Source organism: Trematomus bernacchii, unplaced genomic scaffold (genome assembly GCF_902827165.1).
Source record: "Trematomus bernacchii unplaced genomic scaffold, fTreBer1.1, whole genome shotgun sequence".
In the NCBI taxonomy this organism is placed as follows: domain Eukaryota; kingdom Metazoa; phylum Chordata; class Actinopteri; order Perciformes; family Nototheniidae; genus Trematomus; species Trematomus bernacchii.
In genome coordinates, this window is record NW_022987689.1 from 6,111,766 (window position 1) to 6,130,078 (window position 18,313).

Consider the following 18,313-nt stretch of genomic DNA (forward strand, 5'->3'; position numbering starts at 1 on the left):
CTTCCCTCTGTGAGCTGTTAGAAGAATGCAGGATTCACTTCTCTCAGGGGAGGCAGCGCAGCCATTTATGAGCCATTTGGGTTGCTTTGACACAGAAAAAGCAACTGTCATTGATGAAGATGCATTGCATTTTATCTCCACACCACTGTACTTTCTAGTAATAGATGGAACAGGTTTTCTAGTGTGATTGTCAATGTGAGCCAATAACTTTGGCTGCAGACAACTTTTTAATGTCAGATAATAAAATAGAATGAACATTGTTGAGTTATCAGGGAATTTCTTACAGCACTAATGAGCAATATCCAAAAAATGTGATCCCTTAAAAACAGCAGTGTGATACTACCATCTATACAGGGGGATTCATGACGTTACTTTCCTGCAAAATAAACCTTTGTTTATTTCATGTAAAAAAAACTGTGTCTTTTTGTGTCTTTTTCTTTCTTTTTTTCTTTTCTTGATATGGTTGGTGGAAGAGAGAAAGAAAGTTCCAACATGAAGCTGTTCACAACAAGGTGTTTGTCTCTTCTTGAGTAGCTGGGTCATTATTTCTGGAAAGATACATTGTTGTTGTGTTTTTTTTGGCTTTTAGAGCACCAGAAGACGAGTGCCTTTCAATGATCATTACCATTATATTCAAAGAATGCAGACAGCTCTACATCTGATATTTCAGATTGTTCTTATACTGCAAGCTTTAAAGCTTTTACAATACATTGCCTATATTTGTTTATTGCTGGCATTTATGTTCCCCCAATATTCAATAGAGTTGCAGTCTCATCTTTACAACGGAAAGTGTGTTATTTTCTTGTAGTCATGTAAAATGTTTTCAAAGTTGTTGATATAACTTTCAAATTACACTTCTTCCAATCTTGGGCCTGTCTAATCGTGTAAGTGTCGATTGTTGTTTTTGTCATAAGCGATTCCATATTTGTTAAAAATAACTAACTAAAAGCATGGTTTTATGAAAATAGCACGATGCCCCACCTTGCTAAAGCACACAAAATACGACATCCTTCAGATGCCTTTGCAGTAAAGTAGTAGTTATCATCATGATAAATGATCATTGTGTTAAAGTTAAGCACAGCAGATGGAGTCTGAAAGCTGTATTTGATGTGACAGACATTTTTTCAAAAGAAGAGGGCATTCGAGGATCAGGGCCTCAGTTACTTGGCCATCATAAGGAGAGAAGAGCTATTGAGAGAGCCACACAACTTTAAAGTCTTGTTTGAAACAAGATTTAGGTATCTCTTCTCTGGTGCAGTTGGTTGGGGATTTCTCTGTATGCCACTCTACAGGCTAAATTCCACCATATGTTAGTAACCCTGTGGACACACTCCCTGGTCTTTTCTGCCATCTACAGTCACAAGGAGGAAACTACAATAATATCTTGACTGGAGGGTTTGACCAAGGGGGATCACCTTCCACCGTTTGGCCTTGTGGGTCTCTGGGAGCCCCAATACCAATACAGAACCAAATAGTAAGGCATCTCCATGTTGCAGATGTAAAAGCTGTGGAGGATGGGAGGATGGGGGTACAGGTTTGTGATTGCCAATGTGAGCCAATACATTTAGCTGCGTCCACTCTTTAATATTAGATAAAATAGAAAGACCATTGTTTGGTTATTGTTATGAAATACCACATGGTTTGGAAGCTATTGGAAACATAAACATATAAAATATAAGGTGGACAATGTTAGACAATGCTGCATTGATTAGGAGTCATTTAGAAAATGATATGGAAGCAATTGAAAACACTCAAGAAGTTTTCCACCAAAAACATCAACAGTTTTGCATTGATTTGAGAACATTGGTTTTTAAAGGCAATACATTGTCGACTCAATTAATTGACATTGACATTGAGTTCATTTTTATATTTATGTTATATTTATCATGTTTAGTTAATAGTCAATTTTTATATGTATCTTATATTTTTCATATTTACTTAATAGTACATTTCTATATTTATGTTTAGTCCATTGTTTTCTTGTTAAGTTAAAGTCTTGTCAATCAATATAAAAATAATAATGATAATGATAACAATACTGACACGTTTGATTTATTTCACGTTTGTTTCTCCTGTCTAAGTTTAGCTTCTTGCTTTTAATTTCAAGTCACCAGAGATTTAGTCTAAGAATTCAACTAATAATAACAATCAATACAAAGACATTCAAATTCAAAATAACACTAGAATTCTTTCTCGTTTGTTCCTCCTGTTTTTGTCTAGTTACCTTTGTATTGAGTGACTTTAGCTCACCTGGCTCTGCCCTGATCAATACACTGACTTAAAGCTACTTCAGTACTTACTTTATTACCTTGTTGACAAAGTTTGCATTCAACAATTATCATAATAAATATAAACAAATGAAAAAACAACACTATGTATTTGATTTCTTTCAAGTTTGTTTTAGTCAACTATTTGATTTTAAATGCAACAGCACCAGCAAAAGTAGATTTTTTTTTACATTTCTGCTGATGTCCAGGTGTAGTGTACAGTATATCAGTATGTAGTGTCTCTACTTTAAAGAGTCCTCTCCTGCTGATGTTTAGGTGTATTTCAGTATGTAGTGTCTCTACTTTAAAGAGTCCTCTCCTGCTGATGTTCAGGTGTACTGTATATCAGTATGTAGCCGTAGTACTGTAAAAAGCACGACCAATCATTTTAGCCGGCCCGGCTAAAATAACTGGATGGCCTACCTGCCTGTCAGCCTTCCATCTGTGCACAAACTTATCTCGTGCCCTCATTGGTCATGTGCGCGTTCGTGTGTGTTGGAGGAGGGGCTCTGTAAGGAAGTAGCAGATTTCTTCCGGCTGTATATTTTCAAATTCTAGCGCACTCGAGCTGGTTTCTCCGAAATGACCTATACCTACCTTCAAATCTAATGCACCAGTCGTAGATGTAATCAGATCAGTTATAAATATCATTATGATCTATTATCTATCTAGTAAAACATTGTCTATAGATTATTGCATTAGTAACTGCGCACCCTCACTGTCTGCAGCACTGTAGCTTTAAGGCTGGGAAACTACAACACGTGGATTTTGGCACAGTTACGCGCCCCGGCGTTTTTACTGATTCAAGAGTCACTGGTGGAAACGAGGAACTCGTAAGTAGCCAAATAATACTATGCAATCCAAAGAAAATTATTTCTAGGATGTGTTACAGTTTTAAATCAACTGTATAGAGAAACCATTTGAATTGAACTGCCTGCGATACAAAGTACGCATGCGCAGTGCCATGCACCGGATAGTGTACAGCGAGGGAGTTCAAAACGACAACACAACCCTAAAGTTTCTATTTATTGTGTTAACGCATGCTTAAATTGATAACGTTTGTGCTCGTTTCACTATCTTATCTCACTACACTTACTTTAGCACCGCGGCTTAAAGACCCATTTCATTTCAGACCTCACTAGTAGACATAAAGCTAATTAGTTGAATGGTGAAACTTTACGAAGCCACCGGAGAGAGTTTTAACTCTCAGTGAACCTTACAGAGAAACAATTATGTGTTTATGTCAGGTAAAATATGATCTACTGCTACCACTATGAATAAAAGGTGGTTGTAGAAAAGGTTAGCTGCATTTGTAGCGTGTGTGTAGTAAGCAATGCAGCTTCCTACAGTCATACGCGAGTAATAATAGCCCAAAAATATCACAAACTGAAGTATTTAGGAAAAGGATAGCCATAACTTTTGCAGGCAGCTAAAATAAACAACCATCACAGACGTTACGCTACATAAACCATTCACATAGAATACAACTTAAACTACTGTGAGTAAGCACTGTCAATAAGTAATTCTCAATCACTATAACGTCTTGCTTAAAAAAAACCTGCAGATAAGAAAGTGGTAAGAACAGTGAGGCCTGTAAGGGAGCATCAGATTAACTATGAAATGAACACAAAATAAATCGACCTATCCAAATTATAAACAACCAAATAATAGAGGATAGATCATTATTATGGTCTAAATATTTACAGCTTACATTTTGGACTAATATTATCTTCTTATATAATTGTCAATGGTACACTCTGTACAGCTCCTTTAAAAAAAGAAATGTTATAATATATGTTTTTGTTTGTTTATTATGTTACTGTACTACTCTGCTTCTGGCTTCAAATTTCATCTTGCATAGATCAGTAGTTCTTTGAATAATGGGATATACCATGTAGGCTACAGACACATGTCTTATCTAGCCTCTAAGAATAAAGTGTTTGGAATTGAGTTGAATCACAAACTGAATTGTTATTTGGTTATGTTATAGACCTCTTGGCATTTGGGCGGTATCTTCACATTTTACCTGATATAAACTAAGCAAAGGAAAATTGACAGCCTGGCATTGAAACAGGTAGATGTACACAGTAAAAGCAGTTCTTCTTTTTCTGAAATGGATTCTATTCTGATGTCTTTGTTTTCATTGTTACATCACAGAGAATATGGACTACCTGCCGGATGATAACTCCAGGTACAAAGACATTGACTACTGGGATGAAAGATACAAGACGGAGCAGAGTTTTGACTGGTTGGGCTGCTTTTCCAAATTCAAGCACCTTCTGGCAAAACACGTCAAGCAAGAAGACTCTATACTAATACTTGGTGAGTTTGTTATTGTTATACTGATTGTATGAGGTACAAAGTGTATACATCACTCTAAATCCTTCTGGACTACTGTCTCCATTTTGGGGTTTCCCTGTTAGAGTCAAGCTAATAACTGTTGTTGCTCTGAGCCCTCTTCCTGTCATCTCTCTTGGTTCTGGTGTCAAAGGAGAAAGTGTCCGTGACCGTCTGTCATGAGAGTTGAATTAATTTAGTATGGCTGTCAATGCTGTCATTAGCATCACTATACTTAAAAAAAAAAACTCCTAGGCAGCCATTGTTATAGACTCTTCCTTCTGGTTGGTGTAGTAGAAAAGGCCGTAGTACTTTTATTTCTATAAAGTATTTACTGATTTGACACCTGTACTGTATGTGGTAAAAATACGAATTTCTGTTGGCAATGCCTCACCAGATTTATTATGAGCCATAATCGTAATAATTGTTTGTTAGATATGTTGCCTGTGACATGAAAACTTGTTTATGTGTTAAACACATTTCGTTTGACAAAGTAGCTACACTTTTTACATGCCAATGTTATCTTACTATCTTTACATTTTTGGGAAATGGACAGATGTTTGTAGTCTTTAAAAAAGACACAGTTCAGTCGATACCGAAGAAAATAGTAAAGATCAATACTCGTCCCTACTCTTTATCTTTTGAGACATATTAAACTAGATTCTGGTTTCTTAACTGATGTACAAGATGCATTGAAAGAAAATCCTATTAGCTTTGTGGTATATAATCATACAACATATTCTGTATTCTCTCTGTAAAGGGAAGATGAGCTTAGTTTGCCATCATTTTTTAGCAAAGCGACAATTTATTGCTCAAGAAAGTTGGGCTTTGGAGTGAAATTTCCCAACTTGTCCACAAGGTGTCATCAATCCCTTACAAATAGAATCAGTTCTGGAGCACCAAGCATTACCTGCAGTACCTGATTCCAAAAGACCCTGCTGCTCAGTAAAACATGTGAAGCAGGAACACGATGTTGTGACTGCTAAACATAGAGTAGAACTGTATGTAATTTGAGCTAAATCTAAAGCAATTGGCTTAACAGCTAAAATCTGGTGGATTGATTTAGATATTTATTCAAAGCCAGAGTACGAATTTATCTCTTCATCATTTCTATATTAAATATTGATTTGCCCAGTGATGATTCTAAAGAGTGTGCTGCTTTGAGCTGTTCATTACAGTGATTTGTTTTATTTATTATTTCGTGATCAAAAGAACACAAGCTCTCAATATGAAATACAGATTCTGGATGTTTCAAATAAATATTTTTCAGTAACATGTTTTTTTGTTCATCATCAGGATGAGTTATACACAGATTTTGTTGTAACTGTAATACCTGAACAGAAATATAGAGGGATTTGGTGGTCTATTTTGTTCTCCCAATGTGAGCCTTGTTGGCACGTGAGTTTGTGTGTGTCAGAAATGTGTGTGTTTTGAGATCTTTACTCATCAAAACCTCAGTGTTTTGCTATGTAATTCCTGTTTAAAACTACAGTGCCGGTATACAGACAACTTAATTATAGCTGGAGATCTTTTTTTAAAATGTAGATGATGATGGTCTGGAGCCACGCTTGTCAAAACAATGTGAGGAGCATTGACATACAGACAGACGGACAGAGAAAGTATGCAGCCTCACTTTTTCAGTGTGCGTCACACCTACAGCACAGGCGTGAGTGGGCTCAGACACTCTGGAGTCTGATATATAAAATATCTTCTCTTGCCTCTCTCCTGCGTTGCACTGCAGCAGGCAACACCAGTGCACACCGCTTTCTGCACACTGATATAAACCAATTATAAGCCAATATATCGCACCCCTCCTGGAGGACTTGGAGGACACATGCACAGATAGGCAGTTACATCAGGGAGCCCACTGTGAAGATGTGTAAATCCTCACGTGTAGTAAAGGCATGAGGAGCTCTTAAAATAACTTAGATATCACCACGTTTGATTAAAGGCTTGCCACGGTTGCGCACGTTTCCCTGCTACCCTCACTTGTCAAATCGGTAAATCCAGAGGGACTATTTTCTCGTTTAAAATGACACAATAAATTACCATCACTATAGCAGGACCGAGGCACAATTTGGCAGAGAGGAGGGAAGACGTAAAGGAAGAATTGAGGCGCCACAGTGCCTAGAAAGGAGAGATGGAAGTGAGGTAAATAACTAATCAGGTTTGGGCCACTCAACTGTCTCAGATGGAGGTCATTTCCATTAAGACAATCTGTACAGCACTGATAGGAAGATATAAGGGAGGGAGGAGGGCTTAGATGAGGACAGCTGGAGCCCTGCATGATGATGACCATTTTGATGTCTTTCTCCTTCCTCGGTTTATACCTGTATTTGCCATAAATGTTTCTTTCAGTTTCATGCATGTATATTGTCAAAAACCTGCTTTTACCTGTTCTGTCCTCGTCCCCCGCCTTATTTACACCTGCTTTTTCTCAAGACAGTCAGCATTCAGGGACCCTCTTCTGCCTCTCTGTAAGCCTCTGTCATTGTCATGAGCTCTCAGGATTATCTGGTTATAGTCTTGAAGTTAGGATTGATTGTGCTGTCTCTGTATGTATGGAGTTGTGATAATCTGAAATAAAACTAAATAAAGTGACTTTCATTATCCGAGCATGCATGATTAAACATTAGTGGGATCTCTTCGGTTTTATGTTTGGATCAATAGAGATTGTGGCACTACTGAATCCATTTTGGTCACTGACCAACTTGATGTTGGCATTAGGATCATAATAATTCTACTTGACTATGATTTATAATTATTCTTGGTTTATTCAAAGCCTGATATAGATATATTCCTTTTTGTTCAAAATCCGGTAATTGAGCCACCCAATAGTACGTGATCTCATGTTTCTTCATGATCATACATTTGGGCATCATAAGTATCTATTTAGGACCTGTTTTATGTTTTCAGTTTGTATCTACAGATACAGTTCTCATGTTCACTCTATCTTGTCCTCATGTGTTAGACAGAACACTTGTTAAAATAATATGTTTTTTTTTATATACCTGCTTTTACAAAAGCACTGGAAAAAAAACGCTAACTGTGTTTTTTGAGTACATACAGTATTGATCTGCTAGTCCCTTATGACTAAGAGGTGGTAAAATCATTCATAATAGCACATCCAGTGTCGAAGCTGCACTGCCCACTCAGACTCCCACTTTTCCACAATGGCATGAGGTCAGTGTTGTCTCTGCCTTTAAAATGATTTAGAGTTGCTTATTTAGAGGGCAGTATCATTTATTGGCATAGTAATATGAAGAACCAAGGGTAAAAGTGCATGTAAATGTACAGAAATATGGAAGTAGGAGGGGTTATCAATAGGCCCACAGTTATAAGACACGTGTTTGTGCAACAAAACACCACCTGCACATTCCAGTTTTGAGTTGGAATGTAAACTCCAGTATTGATGATAATGGAACGTTATTATAAAATCACTTCATGTGTCACATATGGCATTATAATGTGACATAACAATGCTCGGTACGGACTAAAGGCCCGGGGGGGATGTGTGTCACTGCATTGCGTCAAGCACTGCCTGACCCTCCACGTAACCTGTGGGCAACATTACGGAGCATTAGTGATGATCACCTCACACACACCGTCTAGTTCCCGCCTGACACACAGCCACCGCTCTTTCTTCCTCGTTCTTTTATGGCTTGCTTCAGGCTGCTGCCAGTGATGTAATGACCCCATGTCTCTCAGTGGTCAGCGCTCATGCCTCGCTCCCTAAGGCGAGGGGTGATGATGTAATTGCTCTGTTCTTCTGCACTGAGTGGAGCTGAGGTGTGTGAGTGTGTGTAAGTATGTGTGTGTGTGCTGGTTTCCTGGGAGTACCGTACTGCATACCATGTTCCTTCCATGTTTACATCAGTGCACCAGGTTTAGAGGGCATGTTGCAAAATCTCCACAGGCACACCAAGAACATGTGTTTTCTGTGGACCAAAGCACTTCTAAAACATGTTTTTGGTGTGTCTTGCCATCAGTGCACACATTTCAGAATCAGATTTTTTTTCTGAAGTGCTTGGTCATGTCAAATAAGTAATTCAGAAGGATAGCAAATGAGGCTTTCTCAGAACAAAACTCATGCAGACACATGCACAAAATGTTCTGTACAGTCTGTATTTAAAAAATGTATTTAATATTTAACCACTGATGGCTTCATCTGTATGTTTTCTTAATGCAAGTTGAAGTCATTGGTTTGTTGCATAGGAGAGGCTTATAGCCTGTGCTGCCCGCTGGGTATTATTCAGTAGTTTTGGTAGCGATTTTCGAACTGCGTGCATGAATTTATCCATATTTTGTTCTTGACATCTTTTAATTTACATAGTCCTCTATTCTTTTTATATTTAAGACAAACGATTAACAGAGAGTATAAATTGATAATGAAAATCCTTTTGAGTGCCGCCCCACTGTGCATGTAATAGACTTATAGGGTGTGTTTTACCCTCCCTAAATATCCTGCACTGCTGCTTCTATTTAGCTCACCCACTCACATCAGTGCCCAGTCCCTTTGGGCTCCTCCAGCTCCTGGGGGTGATGTTAACGGTGTTTATTGGCAGAGGAATAGTGAAACACCATGAGTGTGACTGGTCAGTCAGCTGTTGTGTAACTATGTATGGCCCAGTGCCTTGACAACAATGACATTATGCCTTTTTATAAGGAACATTACCGCATGCTAGCAACAATTTAAAGTCTCTCCTCCGTCACTGACCCTTTCTGCCTCTTGCACGCACCATCTTGCTCATTCATTCCTCACACCCTGCCCTTCTCCCCCCCTGCCCCTCCCTCACGGCCTTCCATCACCTCCTGATGCTCTCTCACTCCCTCTATTTCATCCTCGATGTCTCCCCTCTCTTTTTCCTCGACCATTGCCTCACTTATGCCTCCACTGCCCTCCCCTCTAACTTCTTGTCAGTATTTGGTATCAAAGATGTCCACCGGTGTGTCAGGAATCAGTCCATCTATATATAGATGGAGAGGAGGTGTTTACTGTGTAGAGATCTGTGGGAGCTACACTTTTCACAGGAGTCCAACTAACTCTTGATGGGCTATTATGTTGAGCTACGGCTCATTCAGAAATTGGCAGGAGAGACTTGCACATCTATTGAGTATCTATCAGCCACTGCTGCTGGCTGATATATATTGTTTTTTCCCAGTATTTAAAGGTCCCATGTCATGGCCATTTCTACTGATCATAATTCCATTGTTGAGGTCTACTAAAATAGATTTATACTGTGCAATTTTCAAACTCACATTGGTTTCTCATACAGCATCTCTGTAAAGTATGTGTATTCACCGGTATTCACTCTCTGTCCTAAACGGCTTGTTGGAGCTCCTGACCCCCCCTCCCTGTGAGCCCAGCGTGCTCTGATTGGTCGGGACGTTGAGAGGCTCGTTGCTGCGATCTGCTGCGAGGAGCGGAAGCCTGTCCGCTCCTCGCAGCAGATCGCAGCAACGAGCCTCTCGGCGATACAGCGAGAACAAGCGAAACTCATCCTGAGCACACACAAACACTCACAGCCGAAGTAAAAACAATAAGTGTGGCTTGATATTGAGTAAGAAAAAGGTTTATAACGCTGTGAGAATGGGTCTGCGGAGAGCATTTCTCCGCGATCCCAAATTAGTAGCCCGAAAAACGTTTACCCATTTAAACAGTCGTGGTAGATACCTTGTTTGTTTTAAACATCATAAATACACAAACAACAATTAATACTTACAGGTTGTGTACCCGAATCTCCCGCTGGTCCAAACATAGTAGGAACAGCATCGTTCTTCAGTGCCCTACGCTGTAGGCCTACATATCCGGCATGAATCGCTGAAAGGTTTGTGAAGCTTTGTTTCGTGAAATGCTGGCAGAGGGTGTGGCCTCTGGCCCAGGTATTCACACGTCACAGTACCCAGGAAGTAAACAATGGAAAATGAGAAATCTCCAACGAGGCATTTTGGGGAGGTCTTTAGAGTTTTACTCCCTACAGGGTGTACTTTGAGGGTTTTTGACTCTGCAGACCGTTTACATGCATAAAAACCTTCATAATACACAAGGGGACGGGTAATAACCGGAAAAGCATGACATGGGCCCTTTAATGTGTTTAATACGTAATAAACAGTATCAATATTGAGAGTTGCGCTCTTGAGTAAATCTCCAATGATTTGACGTGTCTTACATATGTTTGTGTACTTGTGTGCCCATATCACTACGTGCACTGTGAAGATACTATGCCGCGCATGTAAGAGTTTACTGTTTGTTTGTAAACCTGCAGCACACATGGCACAGGAGGAACATAAAGGCGGTGCAGGAGGATTTTATTTCAGCGTTAATAGGGAGATCTTAGGTGACAGTCCTCACTTCCCTTTTTCTGCAGTGTTAGAAATACACACACACACACACACACACACACACACACACACACACACACACACCAAATGCTGATGGGATGGAAAGTCACTGGCAACACAGAGAGCATGGGGGTGGAGTGAGAGAGATTTGAAGTCAGGAGTCATGTCTCAGCAGCTGTCAGAAGATCCAGCTGATATCAGATATGCTGTTGCACACGGGAAGTTAATCCCTCATTTCTCAACCTGAGTTCCTACATTTTTCCATGTGACCTTCCCCACCTTTTCTCCCCTCACTGGTATCCCTCACATATTCTTTCCCTCACCTCTCACCTGTATTCTGTCCTTTTCCTCCATCCATTTTCACTCATCCTCCCCTCTAATTCCATATGGTGCTTCATCCATGTCTCACTGTCTGCACAGGCATGCACACACCTTCTCCTAACACTTGGAATAAAAACAGCAGTGAGGCTGGGAAGAGCGGGCAGCTTTCAGGGGAATAATAGAACCAGCAGACAGGCCTCGGACATTTCCCGCTGGCTGGGGCACGTCTGATCAGATAGTCTTGTATCACCCTGCCCCCCCTGTCACTGCCCCAGTTTGTGCCGGCAGTTTCCATCCAGCTTATTTACAGCGGTGTTCAACGAATATATCAGCTTTATATAATTAACAATGAACTAATTGTGAAGTGATTGCGAGGTCTGAGAGGCTCTGACACATTTACATGATGATCAGACTGATGACGTGGTCTTGCTTAATGGAACAGGAGAATTGGCATGTCTGGTTGAGTAATTACGAACAGCAATGAGGTTGTATTAGTTTTCGATGGAATAGTAAGCAAGCAAATGCAAATGAATTGAGCTGAATATAAAAGGGAGTAGAGGTTGTGAAATCTGCAGTGTCCTCTGGCTTCAACCAGAGGTAAGTTACGTGTGCACACACAAACACACACACACACACACACACACACACACACACACACCACATATACTGTCTATGACACAACATCTGTATCACCCGCACTGTCTGTATTTACCTAGGTGTAACATCTGCAGCAGATACAGAACTGCAGCAGATGAGGTGTTTTGTGTGAATGGAGGATTGGATAAATGAATGAGTAAATAAATGAATGAATGAAAGACGAGGAAGAAGAGAGGGTCGTTTGAAGCAGAGGGATTTTTACCCCCCCATCCCCTCCTCTCTCTCTTTCTCCTATCCCCCCTCCCCTCTTCTCAGCATCACGATTGGCTGTTTTCAGGGAGCCCTCAGTATGCAGCAGTCAGTAAGTCAGTAGGGGCAACCCTGCCTCCATCCCCGCCCCCCCCCCCCCTCCCCTCCTTTCTACTTTTTGCCGCTGTAAGGAGTGGTGCTGTATATGAATGAGCCTCAGAGCCGCAGAATGTGAATGAAAAATAAGAGGGGGAGCTAGCAGATAGGGGTGATAGCTGAATGAAATGCAGCAAAGCAGGGAATACAAAAATGGCGGAAGAATGTTGAATGAAAATCACAAGTGTGGGATGTGAGCGGAGGAGGCGGTGTGGGTGATAGGCATGAGAAGAATGTGAAATGTTAATAGAGCGATAGCAATGCTCCAATTGGTGTGTGTGTGTGTGTGTGTGTGTGTGTGTGTGTGTGTGTGTGTGTGTGTGTGTGTGTGTGTGTGTGTTGTGTGTGTGTGTGTGTGTGTGTTGTGTGTGTGATGTGTGTGTGTGTGTGTGTGTGGTGGTGTGTGGTGTGTGTGTGTGTGTGTGTGTGTGTGGTGTGTGTGTGTGTGTGTGTGTGTGTGTGTGTGTGTGTGTGTGTGTGTGTGTGTGTGTGTGTGTGTGTGTGTGTGTGTGTGTGTGTGTGTGTGTGTGTCCACCCTCACAGGTATGCAGAACAGGGAGGATGCCTGGATCAGTGGCTGCTTTGCCTATTATCCAATGGGAACCTACACACACAAACACACATTTCTCTGCAAGCTGTTGCTCCGTGTGTTGAATAATAACGGGGTTACCCGGGCAACCAGGCTAAGATGATTGATGGGCCTGGCCCTGATAAACAGAGCACAGAGGGAGTGCGCTTGTGTGCATGTGAGTGTACTGTGTATGTGTATTTGTGGTGTCGCAGTGGGAGTTTCTTTGTTCTGGGACAATTACAAGGTATCTTATTATCAAATCTATTACTGTGTGTGTGTGTGTGTGTGTGTGTGTGTGTGTGTGTGTGTGTGTGTGTGTGTGTGTGTGTGTGTGTGTGTGTGTGTGTGTGTGTGTGTGTGTGTGTGTGTGTGTGTGTGTGTGTGTGTGTGTGTGTGTGTGTGTGTAGTGTGTGTGTGTGTGTGTGTGTGTGTGTGTGTGTGTGTGTGTGGTGTGTGTGTGTGTGTGTGTGTGTGTGTGTGTGTGTGTGTGTGTGTGTGTGTGTGTGTGTGTGTGTGTTGTGTGTGTGTGTGTGTGTGTGTGTGTGTGTGTGTGTGTGTGTGTGTGTGTGTGTGTGTGTGTGTGTGTGTGTGTGTGTGTGTGTGTGTGTGTGTGTGTGTGTGTGTGTGTCATACAGTAGACTGCACACAGAGAAACATGCTCACAGGTTCCATGCGTGTGTGTAACTGTTAGCGTCAGTAGAGGTTGCTGTGTGTGTGGATCTGAAGGATTTTTTTATTTATCAGAGAATGGCTCTGTTCTCAGTGACACTGAACGCCCTTGGTGAGAGGGCTTGTGCAGGCGCACTGTGTGAGTGACCACACACACACACACACACACACACACACACACACACTCCTGACTCATTCACTCACAATAATAATATGGCCATTGGTGAGATAGAGGCACTCAATAATGAGTCAACCGGGCTACCTAGTTTGATTACATTTGTAATGTACATTTGTAAGTGCTGTAGTAGTGAGGGTTAGTTTGCATGTTGAAAGAGAGTTTGGATGAGGATGAAGGACAGAGAAGTAAAAGACATGGGGATGGGTAAAGTGATAACGCTTAACAGAGATATAAGTAAGACTGGGATCCATACTCTAACATATAACTTCACATATTGGAGATAATGGTTAAATAAGTGGAGACACTTACTGTACGGACAAAGTATTATTTTAATTAGAGATAATTGTTTACAGTATGTTCTTTTTGTACATGAGGAGATGAGTTGATTACCACATTATCTGATGACTTAAAAAGGACTCTATTAAGGGGCAGGTTACCCAAATTCCCCAAAAACAACAACCATGCCATTTTTTTTAATGTGCACAGGGGTTTGAGACGTGTATCTCCGAGATATCTGCCTCCACCCTAATAATACTAAGGCGGTGATTGGAATTTAGATTGTGTTGCTTGCAGTGTTGAAGCATCACATTTCAAATTTCATCAGCAACATCTCTCTCCGGAAACAATGTCCCCAAGAAGCTGGATAATCCACCAGAGGCACTGTCAGGAGTGTTCATTGGGACATTTTGAACAGTGAAAAGTCATTCCAATGAAATCTGGTCACCTCAAGGTGAACCCAATTTGGGTGGAGGTAGATGATTTCATGACACCACAAGAGGTTAGTGTGAAATTATTGTGTATTTGTACTTTGACTAAACTGGAGCTTTTTAAATGGTCTTTATTCTAAGACCCCAGTACACAGTACAGTTCACAGCATCTTTCTGCGTAACCAGTCCACCTAAAACAGTCACATTTTATTAGTACCGTATTTCTCAGTGAATTATTTCAGTGTAAGCTTTCATGGCACTCTGAGGAAATAGTCTGCAGGAAATTCATTGGTTTTATGTTACGAGCACCATGTTCTTACAAAACTGTGCGAGTGTCTGTTGAGGCTGGGGAATATATTGGTTATTGGCATTCACACAGCTCCTCTGTCTGCACTGCACACTGCTACATCACATTACCCTTACTGCCTCCCTCCCCTCTCTCTCACCTCTCTCTTCCCTTCCTCCCTGTCCCCTATCTACTCCCCCTCCCGGCCAGAGAGGAGGAGTTGGAAGGGAGAGTAGGAAGGAAGAGAGGCTGCTAAGAGGGTGCATCTGCAGCCAAAGTCTCCTCTCTGGAGCTGAAGTGTCATCCTGGAGCTCGCTGTGCATTTCTCACCCTCAAAGAGCGGTCATCTCTGTATTCAGAGTCGCTTTGTCATGAATACCAAGAGACAAGCTTCCGTTTGAGTGACGATCACCATATGTCGCAGCACAAAAAGTCACTTCTCTGTGACCTTGTACACCTGATGTTGTTTTACACCACGTAAGAAAGCATCTAGCATAAAGACTCATAAAGCTTTTAGAGAAAGACCTGATGTCATTGTGCTCATCATATCCTGCATATGGCTAAACACATGACAAAATAAACAATACAGATGTGTTTGATAAAGGGACATTGGAGCACATTTTGTCGTGCTTAAGCCTTTACTAATTTCTGTAGACAACACACACACACACACACACACACACACACACACACACACACACACACACTATACTGTTTGTTGAAAGAGAGTAAAACTGTAGAGATACTGCACCATTACCTAAAGGTCTTTGTGCTTGTTTGTCAAAGAAAAATAAATTGGGAGCGCTTGATGCAGTTGTTCGTCATAGAGACAGCTATGCACTGTGTTCAGAGTCTGAATGGCGTCATTAGCCTATCATCACATAGCTGTGAGCAGGGAAAGCCCTGTCAGCCTGGTAATAGCTCTGTGAGTGCGTCATTGTTCTCTCGAATGCATTTAGCACTCTGCAGTGACGCACTGTTGCTGCAAGCCAGCCGTGGCAACTGTACAGTTCAGTCACCTGTGTGTACGTGTGTGTGTTTCCTTGACCAGATAATCATTTTTGTTATGTCTTTTTTTAAATGAAATCTTTAATAGAGTGAGGATATACAGAAGCAAACTCAGGGTTGCTTATGTTTGTTGCTGTAGGGACTGCTTTAAGTCCACTGTCAGAGAGACATAAAAACAGATGCAGGCTGTTGTTTTCAGAAAAGGTCTTAAACCCTTATGCTACCTTCCCAACACTAACAGACACAATTAGCACTTTGGAGAGCATAAAGCTGCTAAAAAAAAAGGCAGATCTTTTAATGGGGGTATGGTGGAGAACAAAATGTGGCTTAATAGTGAGGGAATACTGGTCTCACATTCATCAAGTGTCACTTAGCATCTGCTTGATGTGTAAATAAGCCACTGTTTGCTAGCAACCGTTCATTATATCTTTTGACAGGTGTTGTGACTGATTACAGCTTGATTCCTCAGCCAAAAGAATCACTTGCTGCATGTTTAATATGTAATCTGGTATTGTCATTCATAGCATTTTGACATCACATAGCAGGGAATACAGATGTTGTTAATAATATAGTATGTTATACCAGAGTCAAGCCAAGTCAACCCCCATCAGAATGAGTACATTACGTCACATTGGAGATGGATTTGAAGAGTAACTACAACAATCATTGTACATGATAATACTCCTTTGCCATCTGTCTCCTTCCTCCCACCTCTACAGTTATCTTTTACCAGAACCTGGTATTGCAATATCTTCCACATATGTCTCCAAATCCCCTCGTCATCCTCCCCTGTAAGACCATTACTGCAGCTAAGTCGCTTAATACACCAGGGTCTTTTTCCTTTTTCTGTGTGTGTGTCCAATCGGCTTTTTGGTAGAGCGCCGGCTTTGTGAGGCGGTCCCCAGCACTCTTACATAATGCTGCATGTAATGCTGCAGGCACTGACTAACAGACTTGCACATCCACCTCTGCATTGTCATGTCGGCCTTTGTGTCTGTCTGTTTGTTTGTCACTACGTCCTATGTGCTTGGCTATCTACCCTAACTACTGTGTTGCCACGTTTTTATTTTGGTCTTAACTGCGAGATTTACTGCCTGAGCGTCTCTTTGTCTGTTTCAAATTCTCTGTCTTCATCTTTGCTTTATTTCCTGTCTGCCTCTCCATCTTCCCTCTATATCTTTCACTTCTGCATAACAGAGTTAGTTGGTCTCGTGGTGATATTCTTATGTAACGCTTGCCTTTTGCACACTCCCTTGTTTGCAAGACATACAGACGCAGACACAAGGGATAGACGATTCTAGATAAAAAGAGAAGGTTCCTCCACTTAGAAAGAAGATTACTGATTCCTTTTAGCATTTTGAGGGAAAGAAGTTTTGAATAAACTTCCTTAACTCTTCTTGGAGGATTTGTCGGATGTTGTGATTCACTTTTAAAGGTTCCAATTTCTCCAATGTTTGTGTGGGTTGACGGCTGCTATTTCCTGGCATTTATTTGTGATCTTCACAGCTCTTCATATTGTACAATTTGTTCATTCTTCAGGTGGTTGTGTACTAAAAAAGTCTGAGGCTGTACAGTATTGAAACACTTTCTCATCTAGTTTTAATAGCTGTGTTTTCTTCTGATCGTCTCATTTTGTTCCTGACTTTGTTGATCCTCTGAGGCGTCCCTCGCTGTGTTTGTCTACTGTCTTTTTAGATGTGTCCTGTTTTTATGTCTGCCACCTCTGCACTGTTGTAATTTGATGATAGGAAGTTTGATCACTCGAAACAGATGTCCCCTGCTAATTCAGATAAGGCTGGATGATATTGCATTAAGGTAGAAATCATAATTGCCTGGCTGCGAGATAACGTATCAAAATGTAAATACACTATAAACACATCTGAACATTCACCCTACCATCTCCATAGTGATATGGAGAGTCAGAGAGGACCTGCTGAATCAAAAGCGTCCTGTCCTTGACCAACTTATGAATGGCTCGGCTATGTTGTGTGCAACAGTTTGTATTGCTGCTATAGTGATGCAAGCCTGGCACCGTCTGATGAGCTGACCTGATCTAATGGACATACGTAATGACTGAGGTCATGTTTTCATTTCCCTGACACTTGATTGATGATGATGATAATTGTGCTCTGTCAGGTACTTGGCATTGTTTTTGATACCTTGCTGTTTTCTCTATTGATGAAACTGTTATATTACTCCTGTAGTTATTACACAGGAGGTTAGACTCATAACTTGTTGATCAGTTGGCATGGTAAAAGTACAACAAAAAGCAAGGTAATGAGAAGTAGGGTGGCATGATAGGAGGATAGTATATGGAAACATTGTTGAATATCAAGATAACAATATAACTTGTTATGACAGATATTGAACTGTACTCAGTTTTGCCTCAAAAGATGCTATCTACATTTTATAGGGCCGTTTTTCTAGTGTTTTAAACTAACTAAAATGATCTTTAAGTGCAATATGGCTATTACAATATGTTTATCCCACATGTTGACATCATGATCCATACAAAAATAAATGTTGCAGCCCTAATAAGAAGCAGCATGTAGGTTTAAAGATTGAATATATTATTAATCAATATATAAAAGAATGAATTCTCGTCAAAATGACCCAGGTTATAAT

General features: G+C 40.7%; 1 protein-coding gene across 2 annotated transcripts in view; it reads left to right on the forward strand.

The window, feature by feature from the left end:
- The first annotated feature begins 2,819 nt into the window (after positions 1-2,819).
- Positions 2,820-18,313, forward strand: part of ece2a (endothelin converting enzyme 2a) — a 72,891-nt gene continuing 57,397 nt past the window's right edge. The window contains exons 1-2 of one of the 2 annotated variants that reach the window (XM_034137970.1): positions 2,820-3,100; positions 4,425-4,589. In XM_034137970.1, the coding sequence (XP_033993861.1) occupies positions 4,430-4,589 (160 nt within the window). In that variant the 5' untranslated portion in view covers positions 2,820-3,100; positions 4,425-4,429. Of the gene's footprint in view, positions 3,101-4,196; positions 4,342-4,424; positions 4,590-18,313 lie in introns of those variants that run through there. The other variant, XM_034137971.1, reaches the window with a different exon arrangement.